This window comes from Lucilia cuprina, chromosome 3 (genome assembly GCF_022045245.1).
Source record: "Lucilia cuprina isolate Lc7/37 chromosome 3, ASM2204524v1, whole genome shotgun sequence".
Lineage (NCBI taxonomy): Eukaryota > Metazoa > Arthropoda > Insecta > Diptera > Calliphoridae > Lucilia > Lucilia cuprina.
Genome location: NC_060951.1, coordinates 7,302,850 through 7,321,308, shown reverse-complemented (window position 1 = coordinate 7,321,308; position 18,459 = coordinate 7,302,850). Strand labels below are relative to the sequence as shown.

Here is an 18,459-nt window from a genome sequence, read left to right as displayed (position 1 = left end):
GTAAGGTCTTTATTATATTAATAATATGAAATTTAAATAAATATTTTTATAGTTTTTAAGATTTTTTCCAAAAATTAGTTGAAAATTTTAAAAGTTAATTAATTTATTTATCTCATGAATAAAATGTCCAAATTATTAATATAGAAGCATTATTTCAAACCAATTTTTATTGATACTTTATAAAATTTTTCCAAAAATAAACGTTATTTTTTTTACAAAATTTTAAACAAAAGCAAATAACACCCCTAGAAGTTCAAGGTTGCTGTTAATATGAATTTTTTATTATTTAAAGAGTTTTTTTGTTGCCCAGTTATAAATTTATATTAATGTTAAAGCAAGAGAGAGAAAAGAATGCAATAAATTGAAATAAAACATCACTTTATTTTACAAAATTAAAAAAAAATTGATAAGAAAATTATATGAAATTTAAACAAATAAACTGCAATACCCTGTCCCCTTTTTTAATGGTTTTTGCCTTGTTTTTTCCTTAAATATAAGATTAAGATTTGAAAATTAAAAAAAAAATGGCAACAAAATATTATAATAATAAGACTGTAAAAGAAAACAAAAGCTATTGCAAAAAAAAAAAAAACAAACAAAAAACAGAGCAATAAACTTTTTGTGTACAATTAGCATTAAATAAAAAGAAAAAGGCAACCAAGAGAAAGTAGAAAATAAATAGAAATGATTTTTCATTTAGCATATAGACATATGAAGAGAGGTTTTCTGTTTTGATGGATGGTTAAGTATGCCGGAAGATGGTTATCAGCATACATGTATACTAGTCGAATTATGTTGTGCCCTTTAGAAACAAGAGATAGACAAGAGTGTAGTATAGATCATAGACAAGTCCATAGTTTGGACTATAGAAAAGGCTATGTACTCGATAGTATTTTGGCTATATTATGGACTATAGTTTGACTGTATTCTGAACCATAGTTTGACTTTAGTTTGGACTATAAGTCATGACTATAGTTAGACTATAGCCTGTACTACATTTTGACTATATAAAGGACTATAGTTTGACTTTAGTATGGTCTTTAGAATGCACTTTAAGTTGACTATAGTCTAGACAATTTTATAGACTATAGATTAACTATAGTATGGTCTATAGCTTGGCTATAGTATGGACTAAAGTTCGCATATAGTCTGGAATAAAGTTTGAATGTCTGGGTTATAGTATGGACTATAGTCTGAACTATAGTTTGACTGTAGTCTGAGCTATAGTTTGACTATAATTTGGACTACAGTACAAACTGTAATATGAACTACGGTTCGATTATAATATGGATTATACTTTTACCATAGTTTGGACTACAGTTCAACTATAATCTGGACTATAGTTTGACTGTAGTCTGAACCATAGTTTGACTTTAGTTTGGACTATAATCATGACTTTAGTTTGACTATATAAAGGACTATAGTTTGATTTTAGTATGTGCTATAGAATGGACTTTAGTTTGATTAAAGTCTGGACTATTTTATAAACTTTAGATTGACTATAGTATGGTCTATGGCTTGACTATATAATGGACTATAGTTTGCATATAGTCTGGAATAATGTTTGAATGTCTGGGTTATAGAACGGCCAATAGTATGGACTATAGTCTGAACTATACTTTGACTATAGTCTGAGCTATAGTTTGACTAAAATTTGGACTATAGTACGAACTGTAATATGGACTACAGTTTGACTATAATATGGACTATACTTTTACTATAGTCTGCACTACAATTTGACTATAATCTGGACTATAGTTTGACTGTAGCTAGATTATAGTTTGACTATAGTTTTAACTTTCCTTTTCTAGAGATTATATTCGAACTATAGTACAAACTATAGTCTAAACTATAGTACAAACTATAGTCTAAACTATAGTCTAAACTATAGTTAAAACTATAGTCTATTTTAACTATAGTTTAGACTATAGTTTAGACTATAGTTTGTACTATAGTTTAGACTATAGTTTGTACTATAGTTCGAATATAATCTCTAGAAAAGGCTATTGACAGGATAGTATTATGACTATATTCTGGACTATAGCATGGGCTATAGTCTGGACTATAGTTTGAATATAGTCTGTACTACAATTTGACTATAGTGCAGACTATACTTTGACTATTTCTAGACTATAGTATTGACTATAGTTTGGACTTAAGTTCGAAACTAATCTAGACTATAGTTCAACTTTAATATATACTATAGTTTGAACTATAGTTCGAAAAGGCTATAGACTGGATAGTATTATGACTATATTCTAGTCTATAGTATTGGCTACAGTGTGGACTATACTTTGACTATTTCTGGACTATAGTATTGACTATAGTTTGGACTAAAGTTCGAAACTAATCTTGACTATAGCTCAACTTTAATATTTACTATAGTTTGACTATATTTAACATTATAGTTCTACTTGTTAATAATACTATAGTCTAGACTATCGTCAAAACTATTGTCTAAACTATAGACAAGATTATAAACAAAGCTTACTTTGTGTAGCTAATTCAAATGACCTCCAAATGTCGACTATTATCCTATGTATAAAAAAGGCTTAACAAACTAACAAACAACAAAAATTCAAGTGTATTTTTGTGCATTTGCACAATTTGTCGAACAAAGTACATAGTCATTTGTTTTTGATTCATTATTTAGAGATCCACCGAAACCGGCATTTAAAGCAATCAAAATATTCGGTTAGAGGTTCACCGAAACCGTCATTAAAAAGTCAAAAAGAAAATAAGCAAATTATTCGATCAAAACTGAAATTTGTATGAATTTCAAGATAACATGGTGTACAGAGGGAACATCAACCAGTCAGTCCACATAGTCTAAGGCTTTCTACAGTAACCATAAAAATTGCTATAGCATTCGTTTTCCATATTATAATTTTAACCTAATTTTCATTTCCTTTCTATACACATTCTATAAATATTCGGTTGAACTTTAGTATTTAATCAATGTTTTTGTTAAAAATTTTTGCATCTCATGACCAGAAAGAAAATACAAACACACACAATATCTAATTGTTTATGTACAAAATCACTTAGGCGCCAGTATGATGATGATTCTTAGTTTCTGTTTTGTTTTTCTTTTTTTCAATTAAAGATTTTTCCGCTGTTTTTGCGAAATAAAATTAAAAAAAAGCATTATGGTCGGCGGGCAGAATGGATTTCAATATATAGATATAGATAGATTCACCTATAGACAAGACTATAGTCTGGCCTATAGACAAGACTGCAGACGAGTCTATAGACAACACTATAGACAAGACTATAGTCTGGACTATAGACAAGACTATAGTCTGGCCTATAGACAAGACTATAGTCCGGCCTATAGACATGACTATAGTCTGGCCTATAGACAAGACTATAGTCCGGCCTATAGACAAGACTATAGTCTGGCCTATAGACAAGACTATAGTCCGGCCTATAGACAAGACTATAGTCCGGCCTATAGACATGACTATAGTCTGGCCTATAGAGAAGATTATAGTCTGGACTATAGACAAGACTATAGTCTGGCCAGACTATAGTCCGGCCTATAGACAAGACAATAGTCCGGCCTATAGACAAGACTATAGTCTGGCCTATAGACAAGATTATAGTCTGGCCTATAGACAAGACTACAGTCTGGCTTATAGACAGACTTTAGTTTGGCCTATAGACAAGACTATAGTCTGGCCTATAGACAAGACTATAGTCTGACCTTTAGACGATACTATAGTCTAGCTTTTAGACCAGATTGAAGCCTATGCTATAGACAAGACTATAGTCTGGCCTATAGACAAGACTATAGTCTGGCCTATAGACAAGACTATAGTCTGGCCTATAGACAAGACTATAGTCTGGCCTATAAACAAGACTATAGTCTGGCCTATAGACAAGACTATAGTCTGGCCTATAGACAAGACTATAATCTGGCCTATAGACAAGACTATAATCTGGCCTATAGACAAGACTATAGTCTGGCCTAAAGCCAAGACTATAGTCTGGCCAATAGACAAGACTATAGTCTGGCCTATAGACAAGACTATGTTGAAGTTATGTTTTAATAATTGTATTGTACTTGTTTAAACAAAACTTATGTTTGTTATAATGATCAAATAGTCTTGTTTTGTATTGTAATATTTTGTATATCAAATATTTTTAACTTCAATAAAAAACTCTGTTTACAATAGGTTATGTGCCCAGAAATCTTAGAAATTTAAATAAAAAAAAAAAAAAAAAAAAATTGAAAGAAATTTTTTTTGAAGAAAATAATTGTGTGAGAATAATTTAAAAAAAAAAAAAAAAAAAAAAATAAAAAGTTATTCAAGAACTCAAGATAATTCAAGATTGAAGATAATTCAAGATTCAAGAAAAGTCAAGACTCAAGAATAGTCAAGATCAAGAAAGATTTAAGAAATGGAATTCTGCAAAAACATCAAGCAACTGTCTGGTGAGATCAACTGGCCAATATGGAAGAGAAAGGTTAGAGATCTTTTTGAATTTTATGAGGGTGCACTAGATGTGGTTGAGAATAAGCTCGTTAAGCCACAGCCCCTTGAAGGTCAGATAACAGATGTTCAACTAAGAGAACACAAAAAACAATGTGAGTTGTTTAGAAAGGCCAATTGCTATGCAAAAAGCATCATCACAAGCACAATAAGCGATGAAATTTATCAAAAAGTGATGGATAAGGAATCTGCTTTTGAAATGTGGGAAGCTTTGAAACAACAATATGAGGCAACATCGAAAGACCAATTATTTAAGATGTGTACTGAACTTTTTTCTTTTCAATGGAATAATAAAGAAGATGTTTCAACACATATTTCAAAATTAAAGAATTTGTTTAACGAAATAAATAACGGTCTGAAATTAAAAAATGAAAATGCGTTGCCCGATTTATTGTTAGTGTGCAAATTTTGTATGTTTTACCCAGTTCATTTATGATATTTTAAATCCAGTTGGATGATGCTTACCCGAGATGGTGACAAGACACTAGATGAATTAATAATGCAGTTATGCCTATTCGAAAGAAATCTGAAGAGTGAAACTGAGGGTGACAATGAAGAAGCTTTGATGGTAAACCAAAGAAAAGACTTCAATCGTAAAAAGAATTTTAAAGTACTTAATAAGAAAGAGGTTATATGTCACTATTGCAAAAAGAAAGGACATTGGATAAAAGTTTGTCGCAAATGGATTGCAGATGGAAAACCAAGTAAGCCCCAAAAAGAAAATGTTGAAGATTCCAACGTGGCACTTCAAACTATATCAGATGAAGTAAATACAGTGACTTCTAAAGTGGATTGGTGGGTAGATAATGGTGCAACAAAACATGTGACAAATTCATCGGAATTTTTCATTGAATATGAAAGATTCAAGGAACCACACTCTATTCAAGCTGCTGGTAAAGAAATCCTTAATGCTGTTGGTAAAGGTACTGTAGAGTTTTTAATCTAAAATTAACAATAATAAAGAAATCAAGATTAAATTGAAGATGTTTGGTATGTTCCGGGAATTACAAGAAACCTATTTTCGGTTTTGGCAGCACATGATAAAAATTCAACAAGTGAATTTAAATCGTTTCCGCAAAAATGTTATTTTAAAGTAAATAATGAAGTAGTTTTAATTGGAAAACGAGAAATAGGCGGATCGCTGTACAAAACAAGTATTGTTCCAATAACAGTAAGTGAAGTGAACATGGCCGATGATAAAAGTTCAATCTTACAATTATACCACGAAAGATGGGGACACCAAAATAAGCAACATGTAATGAATAAAATACAAAAAGAATTTGGTGTTTAAAGTTAAATATAATAAAGAAGTGTGTGAATCGTGTGTATATGGCAAATTGTGCAGGTTACCATTTGGAAGATGTGAGACAGCAACAACTCCTGGTGAACTTATTTCTACTGATGTCTGTGGTCCCTCCCTCCTTCATTTAAAGGATATCGATACATGGTGATTTATAAAGATGACTATACAAAGTACAGGTATGGATATTTATAAAAGAAATAAATCAGATGTGAAGGATACCCTATTAGAAATGCTAGCTAATGCGAAAAATCAAGGCCACACTATTAAAACAATTCTCAGTGATAATGGTGGAGAATTTATCAGTAATGATATAAAGAATATTTTGAAACTTAATGGCATTAATCATAAGTTAACTGCTCCATACACCCCTCAACAGAATGGTAAAGCCGAGAGAGAAAATAGGACAATTGTAGAGATGGCGCGAACATTTAAATTTTCAAACAAGGATATTGAGTTTCCTGATAGTCTGTGGGCTGAATTTGTAAAGTCAGCTATTTATATCCTTAATCGAACAGGAAAGAGTTCTGTAAAAGATGTTAGTCCATTTGAACTTTGGCATGGACAGAAACCTAGAATTAATCACCTCAGAATTATCGGATCATCATGTTTTCATTCATAATACCAAGTCAGAAACGTAAGAAATTAGATAAGAAAGCAATTAAAGGATTTCTTGTTGGTTATGATGGAAATGAAAGATATCGAGTATACATTGAAAATAAAAACACTGTTGAACTATCGAGAGATGTCAAATTCTTAGAAAACGTTACAGATTGCAGCAAATATGTGAATAAAGATGAACAAAAAACCGAAACAAATAACAAGAATAATGATAAAACAATTAATAAAAATAATGATAAATCTATAACTATAAATATAAAAGAAAATAACGAAGAAGAATTATACGATAGTGAAAGTGATTGCGAAGATTTCGAAGGTTTTGAGGATGCGCAGCAAGAAGCCGAAGCGCAAACAGAAAATGAAACCATAAGTGAACAAACAGAAAATGAAACCATAAGTGAGCAAACAGAAGATGAATCCTTAAGTATGGAAAGTAGTAGTGAATATGCGGTGCAAGATGCCGAACCGCGAAGCAGTAAGCGTCTACGAGAAAGAGAGAATATTCCGATGATGATGAACCCAACACGAAGCGGTTACGAAATCGTACAGTTATCATTGATAATATAAATCATGATATTGTACTTACTTCCGTCGAATATGTAAACAAAATCCAAACTCCTAGTACATACAAAGAAGCTATTGAAAGCGATCAAAAAGAGAATTGGAGAAAAGCCATGATTGCCGAAATGAATTCGCTTAAAGAAAATCAGACTTGGGAACTAACAGAGTTACCAAATGGTTACAAAGCTCTTCCTGGAAAATGGGTGTACAAAATCAAAACAAATCCAGACGAACAATTGATAAGTACAAAGCCAGGTTAGTGATAAAAGGATTTAACCAAAAGAAGGGTGTTGGATACGATCAAACATTTAGTCCGGTGGCAAGGATGTCCACTATTCATTCAATTTTAAGTATTGCCGCAACCGAGGGTTTACACTTAGCACAATTTGATGTGTCTACAGCATTCCTATATGGCGAGTTAGAAGAAAACATTTATATGAAGCAGCCAGAAGGATTTAATGATGGAACGAACCGAGTATGCAACTTAAAGAGAAGCTTATATGGACTAAAGCAAGCTCCAAGGTGCTGGAATAAACGAATTTTTATTAAACAACTTGGATTTAAAAATAGTTCTTGCCTATAGTCTTGTCTATAGTCCCGACTATAGTCTTGTCTATAGTCCCGACTATAGTCTTGTCTATAGTCCCGACTATAGTCTTGTCTATAGTCCAGACTATAGTTTTGTCTATAGTCGAGACTATAGTCTTGTCTATAGTCCAGACTAAAGTCATGTCTATAGTCCAGACTATAGTTATGTCTATAGTCCAGACTATAGTCTTGTCTACAGTCCAGACTATAGTCTTGTCTATAGTCCAGACTATAGTCTTGTCTATAGTCCAGACTATAGTCATATCTATAGTCCAGACTAATGGTCTAAGTATAGTCCAGACTATATTCTTGTCTATAGTCCAGAATATACAAACACACCTTTGTCTAACGACCCCTAACCTTAGTCATCGTTGACCTAATATATTTGAAGTATAAAATTCAGACAATATAAATGTTACAATAACTTAATAAAGCAATAAAACAAATAACAGAAAAAAAGGAAAAATGTCAAATAAGAAATACTTAGAAATGACACCAACAACATGCCTTGACAGACAGTCCATCAAAATTGTATATTGTTTATTATTATTATTGCTATATTTCTGTTGAGTAGACAATTTCTCACTTTGTCAATTAATATTAATTGAAAACATTCCTCCAAACAGCACAATATATATAGTACCAACAACAAATTGCAGATAAAAAAGAGAAAGTAATTCATAATGTTTTTCCAATAATGAAATTAAAAACCGCGAGTAAACATAGTTTGTAACTGCTGGTGTATATACATTTTTTCTATTATATTGTAGGGGTCGATAAAATTGAAGATAAAAGTAGGATTAGTAGGGGGAGGATACTAAAAACATAGATAAAAAGATCTCAAAAAAATAGAGGGAGTTAGAGAAGAGTGTAAATAACAAACCAACACTACAAGTTAGTACCTACAACAATAATAACATTATTGTTATTAAAGCACAAACAACAACTTTATGAAAAAAAACGCATGCGCTCCAATAAATTTACAAAAAAAAAAAAAATCATAAAAAATGTAAATGTAGAGCAACAACCGTTAAAGTATGAATGGTGTAATAAGCAGACAACAACAATGGTGTAATAAGCAGACAACAACAACAACAACAATTACAACAATAGTTAAGGTATCACATTATTACAAAAACACCCACAAACATTTAGACAAATCTTAAGTTTAGTAAGAAATCATAAAATTTATACAATATGTTTACAATTGTGGAGAAATGGGATCTCAAGGGAATAATAAAAAAAAAATTAATTTGTAAAAAGCGGAAGTAGTTTTATGTGTAGTCCAGATTATATTTTTGCCTTTGGTGTAAACTATTTTTATTATTTATAATCTTAAATAAAGTCTTGTTTATAATTCACAATTTAGTTTTGTCTATAATCTGACTATAGTTTTGTCTATAGTCTGACTATAGTCTTGTCTATAGGACAGACTATAGTCTTGTCTATAGGACAGACTATAGTCTTGTCTATAGGACAGACTATAGTCTTGTCTATAGGACAGTCTTGTCTATAGGACAGACTATAGTCTTGTCTATAGGACAGACTATAGTCTTGTCTATAGGACAGACTATAGTCTTGTCTATAGGACAGACTATAGTCTTGTCTATAGGACAGACTATAGTCCAGACTATAGTCTTGTCTATAGTCCAGACTATAGTCTTGTCTATAGGCCAGACTATAGTCTTGTCTATAGCATAGACTTCAATCTGGTCTTAAAGCTAGACTATAGTATCGTTTAAAGGTCAGACTATAGTCTTGTCTATAGGCCAGACTATAGTCTTGTCTATAGGCTAGACTATAGTCTTGTCTATAGGCTAGACTATAGTCTTGTCTATAGGCCAGACTATAGTATTGTCTATAGGCCAGACTATAGTCTTGTCTATAGGCCAGACTATAGTCTATTGTAAACAGAGTTTTTTATTGAAGTTAAAAATATTTGATATACAAAATATTACAATACAAAACAAGACTATTTGATCATTATAACAAACATAAGTTTTGTTTAAGGTTGTTGCTCTACATTTACATTTTTTATGATTTTTTTTTTTTTTGTAAATTTATTGGAGCGCATGCGTTTTTTTTCATAAAGTTGTTGTTTGTGCTTTAATAACAATAATGTTATTATTGTTGTAGGTACTAACTTGTAGTGTTGGTTTGTTATTTACACTCTTCTCTAACTCCCTCTATATTTTTGAGATCTTTTTATCTATGTTTTTTAGTATCCTCCCCCTACTAATCCTACTTTTATCTTCAATTTTATCGACCCCTACAATATAATAAAAAAATGTATATACACCAGCAGTTACAAACTATGTTTACTCGCGGTTTTTAATTTCATTATTGGAAAAACATTATGAATTACTTTCTCTTTTTTATCTGCAATTTGTTGTTGGTACTATATATATTGTGCTGTTTGGAGGAATGTTTTCAATTAATATTAATTGACAAAGTGAGAAATTGTCTACTCAACAGAAATATAGCAATAATAATAATAAACAATATACAATTTTGATGGACTGTCTGTCAAGGCATGTTGTTGGTGTCATTTCTAAGTATTTCTTATTTGACATTTTTCCTTTTTTTCTGTTATTTGTTTTATTGCTTTATTAAGTTATTGTAACATTTATATTGTCTGAATTTTATACTTCAAATATATTAGGTCAACGATGACTAAGGTTAGGGTCGTTAGACAAAGGTGTGTTTGTATATTCTGGACTATAGACAAGAATATAGTCTGGACTATACTTAGACCATTAGTCTGGACTATAGATATGACTATAGTCTGGACTATAGACAAGACTATAGTCTGGACTATAGACAAGACTATAGTCTGGACTGTAGACAAGACTATAGTCTGGACTATAGACATAACTATAGTCTGGACTATAGACATGACTTTAGTCTGGACTATAGACAAGACTATAGTCTCGACTATAGACAAAACTATAGTCTGGACTATAGACAAGACTATAGTCGGGACTATAGACAAGACTATAGTCGGGACTATAGACAAGACTATAGTCGGGACTATAGACAAGACTATAGGCAAGACTATAGTCTGGACTGTAGACAAGACTATAGCCTGGACTATAGACAAGACTATAGTCTGGACTATAGACAATACTATATAGACAAGACTATAGACAAGACTATAGAAAAGACTATAGACTAGACTATAGACAAGACTATAGTCTAGACTATAGACAAGACTATAGTCTAGACTATAGACAAGACTATAGTCTAGACTATAGACAAGACTATAGTCTAGACTATAGACAAGACTATAGTCTAGACTATAGACAAGACTATAGTCTAGACTATAGACAAGACTATAGTCTGTACTATAGACAAAACTAGTTTGGACTATAGACAATACTATAGTCTGGACTATAGACAATACTATAGTCTGGACTATAGACAAGACTATAGTCTGGACTATAGACAAGACTATAGTCTGGACTATAGACAAGACTATAGTCTGGACTATAGCCATGACTATATTATGTACTATAGACAAGACTATAGTCTGGGCTATAGACAAAACTATAGTCTGAAATATAGACAAGACTATAGTCTGGACTATAGAGAAGACTATAGTCTGGACTATAGACAAGACTATAGTCTGGACTATAGACAAGACTATAGTCTGGACTATAGACAAGACTATAGTCTGGACTATAGACAAGACTATAGTCTGGAATATAGACAAGACTATAGTCTGGACTATAGACAAGACTATAGTCTGGACTATAGACAAGACTATAGTCTGGACTATAGACAAGACTATAGTTTGGACTATAGACAAGACTATAGTCTGGACTATAGATAAGACTATAGTCTGGACTATAGACAAGACTATAGTCTGGACAATAGACAAGACTATAGTCTGGACTATAGACAACACTATAGTCTGGAATATAGTGTTAGTATGAACTATAAACAATAATTTAAACACACAACTGGCTCCCTTAAACAAACTATAACTAACTAAACTTCCCATCCCTGTTTGAAATGTTTCTTCATTCTTTTATATTCTCTCAATCTTAGTACTTTCTTATTATGTACTTTCATATGTACGTATGTAACATACATAAGTACATTTTTAACTCGCTTATTTGTACTTAGTATGTATTTGTTGTTTTTGTTATAACGTAATTATTGGCTATTGTGCTTACTGGTTGATGATGAGTAGTTTTTTTTTCTAAAAACCAGTTTTTGAATTGAATACAAATTGAGGTTAAAAAAAGACTAATGAAAGAATTAAAAAAATAACAACATGATTAACAAATAAGTTAAATATATATGTATATACAATTAAATATTACAATAATAAAGAGTAAGGAGGAAAAAAATAAAGAAAAACAAAAAAAGTATTAATATAGAAAAACAATAAACACCGGCTTTTTTTGTTAAATTAACTTGCAATTGAGAGGAAATTAGAGAATTTGTAATAATGTAAACGATTTATTGTTGTAAAAAAGTGACTAAAAATAATATATTTTGATTTAGGTTTGGAAATGGTAGATTTTGATTTCGATATGATTGTGGTACTTTAGAATGTTTTTTTTCTAAAAATTTTATAACTTTTTATTTTTTTTTAATATTTTTAATAAACAGGATTTTAAACTAGTTTTAAATAACTTATGACTCATTCAAAAATTTATAAAAAATGGTTTCATTTTCATTAAAACCTTAAAAAAAAGAAATCAAAACCTCAAAACTGACCACAATAATTGACACCTACTATTTTTACAATGTTGCAGTTTTTTTTTCTAAAAATAAAAACAATTGTTTTTTTTTAGAAATATTGGAATGAAAAAAAAAAAAACTTTGCACAATATCCAACAATTCAAACAACCAACCATTCATTCCCTCAAACCATAAATGAGTCATGCTTAGTTGAAATGATAATTTATTTCCATTTGTTTTTACGAGCAAACATACACCCAAGTTTTAATACGATAATTTTTTTTAATAGCAAGTAGAGATTGTTAAAAAGAATGAGTTTACAATTAAAACATACAATTATGAATATATTTTATAAAGATAAGTAGACGGCAAAAAGTTAATACATGGAATATTAACATAACTCATAGAAAGATAAACTTTCTTTAAAATTTGTAGAAACACAATAAAGAGAAGAGTTTTATAAAATTGCAAACAATTCAGAAGATTTTTAAAGATGTTTTAGTAGTTGGTCAACATGTCTATACATCTGTCTATACATTAATGTAGAGAAAGAAGAAGTAAAACAAGGTTCATACGCCCCCCTCTGGCAAACTTTTTTAAACAATTTGTCCCTCCATGTAAACATTGTGTACAAATTAATAATTTTTATAATTAATCTGCAAATCCTAACCAGAAACTATACAAATTTGAATCGCATCTGATTCTGTACAACCCAGCAGTTCGACAAAGAGTCAATGCATACGAAAAAGAATGTAATTTTCACTAATATTTAACCACCTGAATGACTGTAATTCGTATGTTTTGGATCATTCGTCACGAATGACTCTTTGTAATCGAGAATGAGGACAGTTGTCACTTTAGTTTCCTCTTTGTAAGCGGGAGCGGAGACAGTCGTCTCTTTACTGTCCTCAAGTAACCTAGAGATTATACTCTTAAAAGTTGTTTTTTTTTTGTATTTCCGAAAGTAGTTTTTTTACTCATCTCTTGGAGAAATGATTATTACTTTCTACTAATATGCCACCATCTGGTGGACTCAAATTTATATCTTTCGGGTCAATCGTCACATTATTGTCCCATAGTATTCTAGAGAGTAGATACTTGAAATTTTTAAATTTTAGTTCCATTAATATCTTACCACCTGGTTGAATCTAATTCGTATGTTTTTGGTCTTTCGTCACAAATAAACTCTTTGTAAACGAAAATGAAGACAGTCGTCACTTAAGTGCCCCATTTGTAAGCGAGAGCGAAGGCAATCGCCTCTTTACTGTCTCTTTGTAGGTTGCAGAGTGACGATTGACTTCCTGGTAGGACAAGCCCATGTTAAAATGGTCGGTCACCTGGTTAGTCAGGTGGCTAGGGGCCATCACTTGTGGTGGCCCCACTTAACCGGTCAGTTCGGGACTGTCCCGTCGAACTGCTGGGAATGTTTAAGCCATACCCCAGAAATTAGATAAATATATCACATTCTAAACTAAAGATTGTTAAATTTGTTACAGATTATCGACCAAAACATATGTTTGGAAATATAAATATTTAAAAAAAAAACTCACCTGTAAATGCTCCTGAAAGCGTATGGGTAGTATTTGAGTCATTTTGTGCACCTTCTATAATAATCACTCTTCTTTTTTTTAAGGAAAAAGTTTGACGTTTAGAGAAATGCCACACTGCAGTTATGTGTTGTGTATTGTTTTTGTTTGTTTTCTTTTTTTTTTTTTGTAATTCTTTTTATGTTTCCTTTCCACTATTTTTTTAATATTACTTGTATAAAGTTGTTGTTATTGCTATAAAAAGTCAATGAAAGATAATGTAATGTTATTAAAGTGTAAAAAAAGAAGAAGAAGAAAAAAATACAAAATCTGTGAATGACACCAAACTACAGCAACAACAGAAAATTGTAATACGTGTTTTTTTTTTCTGTACTCTTTCTCACTCTCTCTTATAGGGTTAGAGAAAACAGCATATACATATGTATGTATGTACGTATGTTAGTAGTTATGTTTTTTAGTTAAACGCTCTGCTTAAATGATCTTTTACTGTTTTTTTATTCTTCTAGTTGTTGTTATTGTTACACGCACTTTTTTTCTTGATTAACATTAATTTTATTATTACGAGACTTTTTAAGGCACACACATACACACACTTAGACAGGTGTAAGTTTTTATGCTACTAGTTCTTTTTTTCTAAGAAAATCTTAAAAGAAATTTATTAAATTACTAAAAAAAATAAATCTAAATATAATTAGTTAAATATTGCTTAAAACTCTTGGGAAATTTTATTTAGTTATATTATTCAATCATTTTTAATTGCTTTATAAAATTACTAAAGATAGGTATCTAACTAATATTTTTACGGCCTGTTTTTCTTTTGCCTATAACTGTCATTAGTTTTGTTTTAAATTATTTACACTTTATTTGTTGTTTTTTAAAAAAAACACTCTATTTTATAATTTTACTTTTATTTTTCAATTATTTAATTAATTTTTCTTTTTTTTTCTTGACACACACGTAAAATAAATCAAAGCCGCTTCTATGACAAAACTCCTAAAAATGACTGTCGTTTTTTGTTCTGCTTTTACAAAGGCAAATGTCGTTAACAAAGGAGAAATGCGATAAAAAAGTGGTAGTGGTGAATTTTTGTTTTAATAACAGTGTTGATATATAAAGCGATTTTCTTTCAATTAAACAGTTTTCTTTGTAAAAAAATGAAATAAAAGGGAATTAAAAGTATAGTTTCTAAATCAACATAACTATAATAAAAAATGTCTAATCTAGAGAGGAAGTACACAACAAATATATAAAAATATTAGTTAACTTTGATTTGAGCAATGTTTTGTGATAAAATTGACCACACTGTAAAAAAAGAGGTAACTTTGAGCTAAGTGTTGGTTAACGTTAAAATTTTAATGAAAAATTAAATTAAAGCAAAATACACAAAAATACTAATAATTTAAAGAAAATTATTAGAATTATGTTATAATTATAAAGCCAATATTAAAATTCTAACTTAAAAACAAAAACAATTTGTCATGAAAAAAACAAAACAACAAAAATATACAAATTCACCTCAAAGTTTACTCATACATTATAAAATACCGACATTTGATTTTTTTTTGCATTTAACACAATAACACAAATTAATTAAACTAATACAAAATATTAAAATTTTCTTAGAATAAACACAATATTTACTTCAATAAAAAGGAATTTCACCATTTATTTTTATAACACTTCCTTTTTTTATTTACAAAATATCAAACAAAATATTTCCACGTATGCCACATAAACAAATAACTGCAGAAAACATACAAAAAAACACTGGTTGTAAAACATAAGTAGCAGGAAAAAAACACCAGCATTTAGCACAAACCGCCCACTTTTTTCCAATCAAATCATTCTTCACTTCGACATATTTAACTTTGTACACTAAGAGATTCTCTAACCCATAAAAACATCACAAGAGAGAAAGAGACAAAAACACTTTACAGCGTTTTAATATAATGGTATGCATTAATTGCACTACTCTTCGTCAAAGGGAAAGAAAATTTTTTTCTTCCTTAAAGTAATTTTATTTTTATTAATTTCTGTGTTTTCACGCTTAGTTATCTAAGTAAATTAATAAAATTTCTTTTATTTGTTTACCCTTTAGTGTTTTTAACAAGTTTTTTGAAATTTTCACTAGTGTTTTTAGTCGGAAATCGGTTTTTTCTCAAACGCGTAAAAACATATCGATTTGTACGTGAAAAATGACAGAATAAAAATGATAAAAAGTGATTTGTTCACTATAGAGAGGTGAATATTTGTTAAGTTTTTTTGTTGCCAGACAGAGGTGTAAAATAATTAGAGTTGCATTTTGCTTTAAAAATTTGGCAGCACTTTTCTATTATATATGTTAAATTAAGTTGCCAGATGATGAATTATTTGAATTGCTGCTTTTACTTTAAAAACTTCATCTTGTGTTTATAGCAAACACGAGAAATTAAAAAATTTCTTGAAATATTGAATATGAATTAAAATCGATCTTGCTCTTGTTGTCACCAAACACTATGATGGATGAATATTTATAAAAGGCTTTCTTTCCGATTCACTTGATGTACTAGCGTTTTTATTATCTACAATGTCCAAATAACTTTAAAAGAAATGAGAAAATGAGTTTGGTTTTGAATGAATATTTCGAATTTTCAAAAATAATTTTTTTTATTTTTACCATTCCTGCATAATTTCTGACACTAGCTTTGTGCTTGCTCGGTTTTGTTGTTAAAAACAATATACATATTTGCTTCCAAAATCTCACTTTTTATCTCTTTATTTCAAAATCTTTGAAAGTTAAAAACTATTAGCCGACTTACATACGATTTTAATCTGCCGCCATTATTTTTAGTGTCACCTGCCGCCGTCGTTAACATTTGTCGAAAAATACATTGGTGTTTGACAAACCAAAGTTTCCTAGGTCGTCAAACCAATGTATTTTAAATGGGACATCAAACAAAATCTGTTTGAAGGAAAAATTCTGCCGCCGCCGTTGTTAATATTTGTCGGTGCCCTGGGCTCTGGATAAAAGACGCTAAATTTTTATCTCTTTTGTAGAAAAAACAAACAAATTTGGCAATTAAATAAGAAAAGAAATACTTTTGAAAAATGAGTGGTGTCAAACCCAAAGATTTAATACATGAAATCAAAATAAGACCGGGTATTTACAACAGAGATGTTTTAGAGCATCCGCGCCGTGAGCACAAACATCAATTGTGGCTAGAGGTGGCGGAACGTTTAACGCCCGCCGAAGATTGGGAAAGCTATACAGATGTGGAAAAGGAGGCAAGAAGTAAGTAGCTGTTGTTGTTTTTATTAGCAGAAGATCTATAAAACTTTATTACTTTTCCTTTTAAAGTGGATGAAATAGCTGGAAAATGGAAACACATAAGAGCCAACTTTTATCGTGAGATCAAACTAATCGAAGCAGGAGAAGCTAATAAGAAACGTAAATATTTATATTTTGATGATATGGAATTTATGCGACCTTTTGTGGGCTACAAATTGCCACCTATGAAAAGAGATAAAAAATCCAACGATTCGTTAGATGATATCGAGGAATTTGAGAATAATGATAGTGATATGGATTTGGAAACGCTGCTTAAGACTACCACTAAAGAGCACGATGACGAGGAGGAGGAGCTACAGCAGGAGGAAGATGTAGAAGAACTTAATACTAGTGTAGGAACACGAACCCGATCCAAACGTATCATTAAGCCCACACTTAAGGCCAAACAAAATAAACCCACCACCACCGCTACTACTAGCTCACCGGTAGGCGGTAAACGTGTACAAAAAGAATCTATTATAAAAAATTTCGATGTTTTAAAGAAATCCAATGTGAGCGCTAGTAATCCCTCCTTTAAAATACGTGATGGTGATATCTCCTTTTGTCTATCATTAGTGCCCACTTTAAGGAAATTGGGTGATAGTCGCAAATTGAGAGCCAAAATAGAAATTCTTAAAGTTTTACACCGTTATGTGGAACACATTGAAAAACGCAATCTAATCAATCGCTCAAATGCTAATAGCAGTAATCATAATAATTCTAGCAAAAATCCAGCAGATTTAATAGAGGAAATGGCTGATGATGATCATTCAGATCATGAGTATGGCGAGAGTAGTGTTAATGTTAAACGTGAACGTGGTGATCCCTTAAATGGTGGTGAAAATGCTGGTGGCGGAGGTAATACCAAAACCTGGTGGACTTAACCAGTTATAAAAATATGAAATAATAAAATTGTTTATTTAGTTAAGTTTATGAGATAAGTATATTTAGATTGATGAGTAGAAAGTTAGATTGAACGAAAATGTATAAAATTTAATTTAAATAAAAATACTTTTAATTTTGAGAGTAACCTATAGGATTTTTTACAATTTTGGTCTTGGCTGGTCTTTGGTTTGGACTCAATATGAAAAGAGTTAAATGGAATAAGAAGCTTATTCTAATGATGCTAGTAATGTCGCAGAGGAGCTGTAGTAATCTCCCAAAATTTAATATTTTTTTCTTTTTATTACTTTAGATTTTAGTTTTAAGCATTAATAACTGCTTCATACCAGTTTCTATCGTGGATTTGGTATAATATTCCTCTATATCCGTTAAATTTCTAATAAAATATATTTTTTTCTTTCTATTTCTTTAGATTTTAAACTTATGCCTATGCAACTGCTTAGT

General features: G+C 30.5%; 2 protein-coding genes across 6 annotated transcripts in view; one reads left to right on the top strand and one right to left on the bottom strand.

Annotated features, from left to right (window-relative positions):
* Positions 1-16,049, bottom strand: part of LOC111678708 (clathrin heavy chain) — a 28,237-nt gene extending 12,188 nt beyond the window's left edge. For 3 of the 5 annotated variants that reach the window (XR_006940322.1, XM_046946928.1, XM_023440126.2), the window contains exons 1-2: positions 15,897-16,049; positions 13,809-14,039 (exon numbers count right to left, since the gene is read on the bottom strand). Coding sequence is in view for 4 of the 5 variants with exons in the window: in XM_046946928.1 (XP_046802884.1) it covers positions 13,809-13,850 (42 nt within the window). In the remaining variant the exon portion in view is untranslated. Of the gene's footprint in view, positions 1-13,808; positions 14,040-14,662; positions 14,687-14,710; positions 14,728-15,896 lie in introns of those variants that run through there. The other 2 variants (XM_046946930.1, XM_046946929.1) reach the window with 2 other exon arrangements.
* Positions 16,050-16,652: 603 nt separating this feature from the next.
* On the top strand, positions 16,653-18,142 carry LOC111678704. Its single transcript, XM_023440122.2, has 2 exons — positions 16,653-17,076; positions 17,143-18,142. Exons 1-2 carry the CDS (start codon positions 16,893-16,895, stop codon positions 17,994-17,996), a joined length of 1,038 nt encoding a protein of 345 aa, XP_023295890.2. The 5' UTR covers positions 16,653-16,892; the 3' UTR covers positions 17,997-18,142.
* The last annotated feature ends 317 nt before the right edge of the window (positions 18,143-18,459 follow it).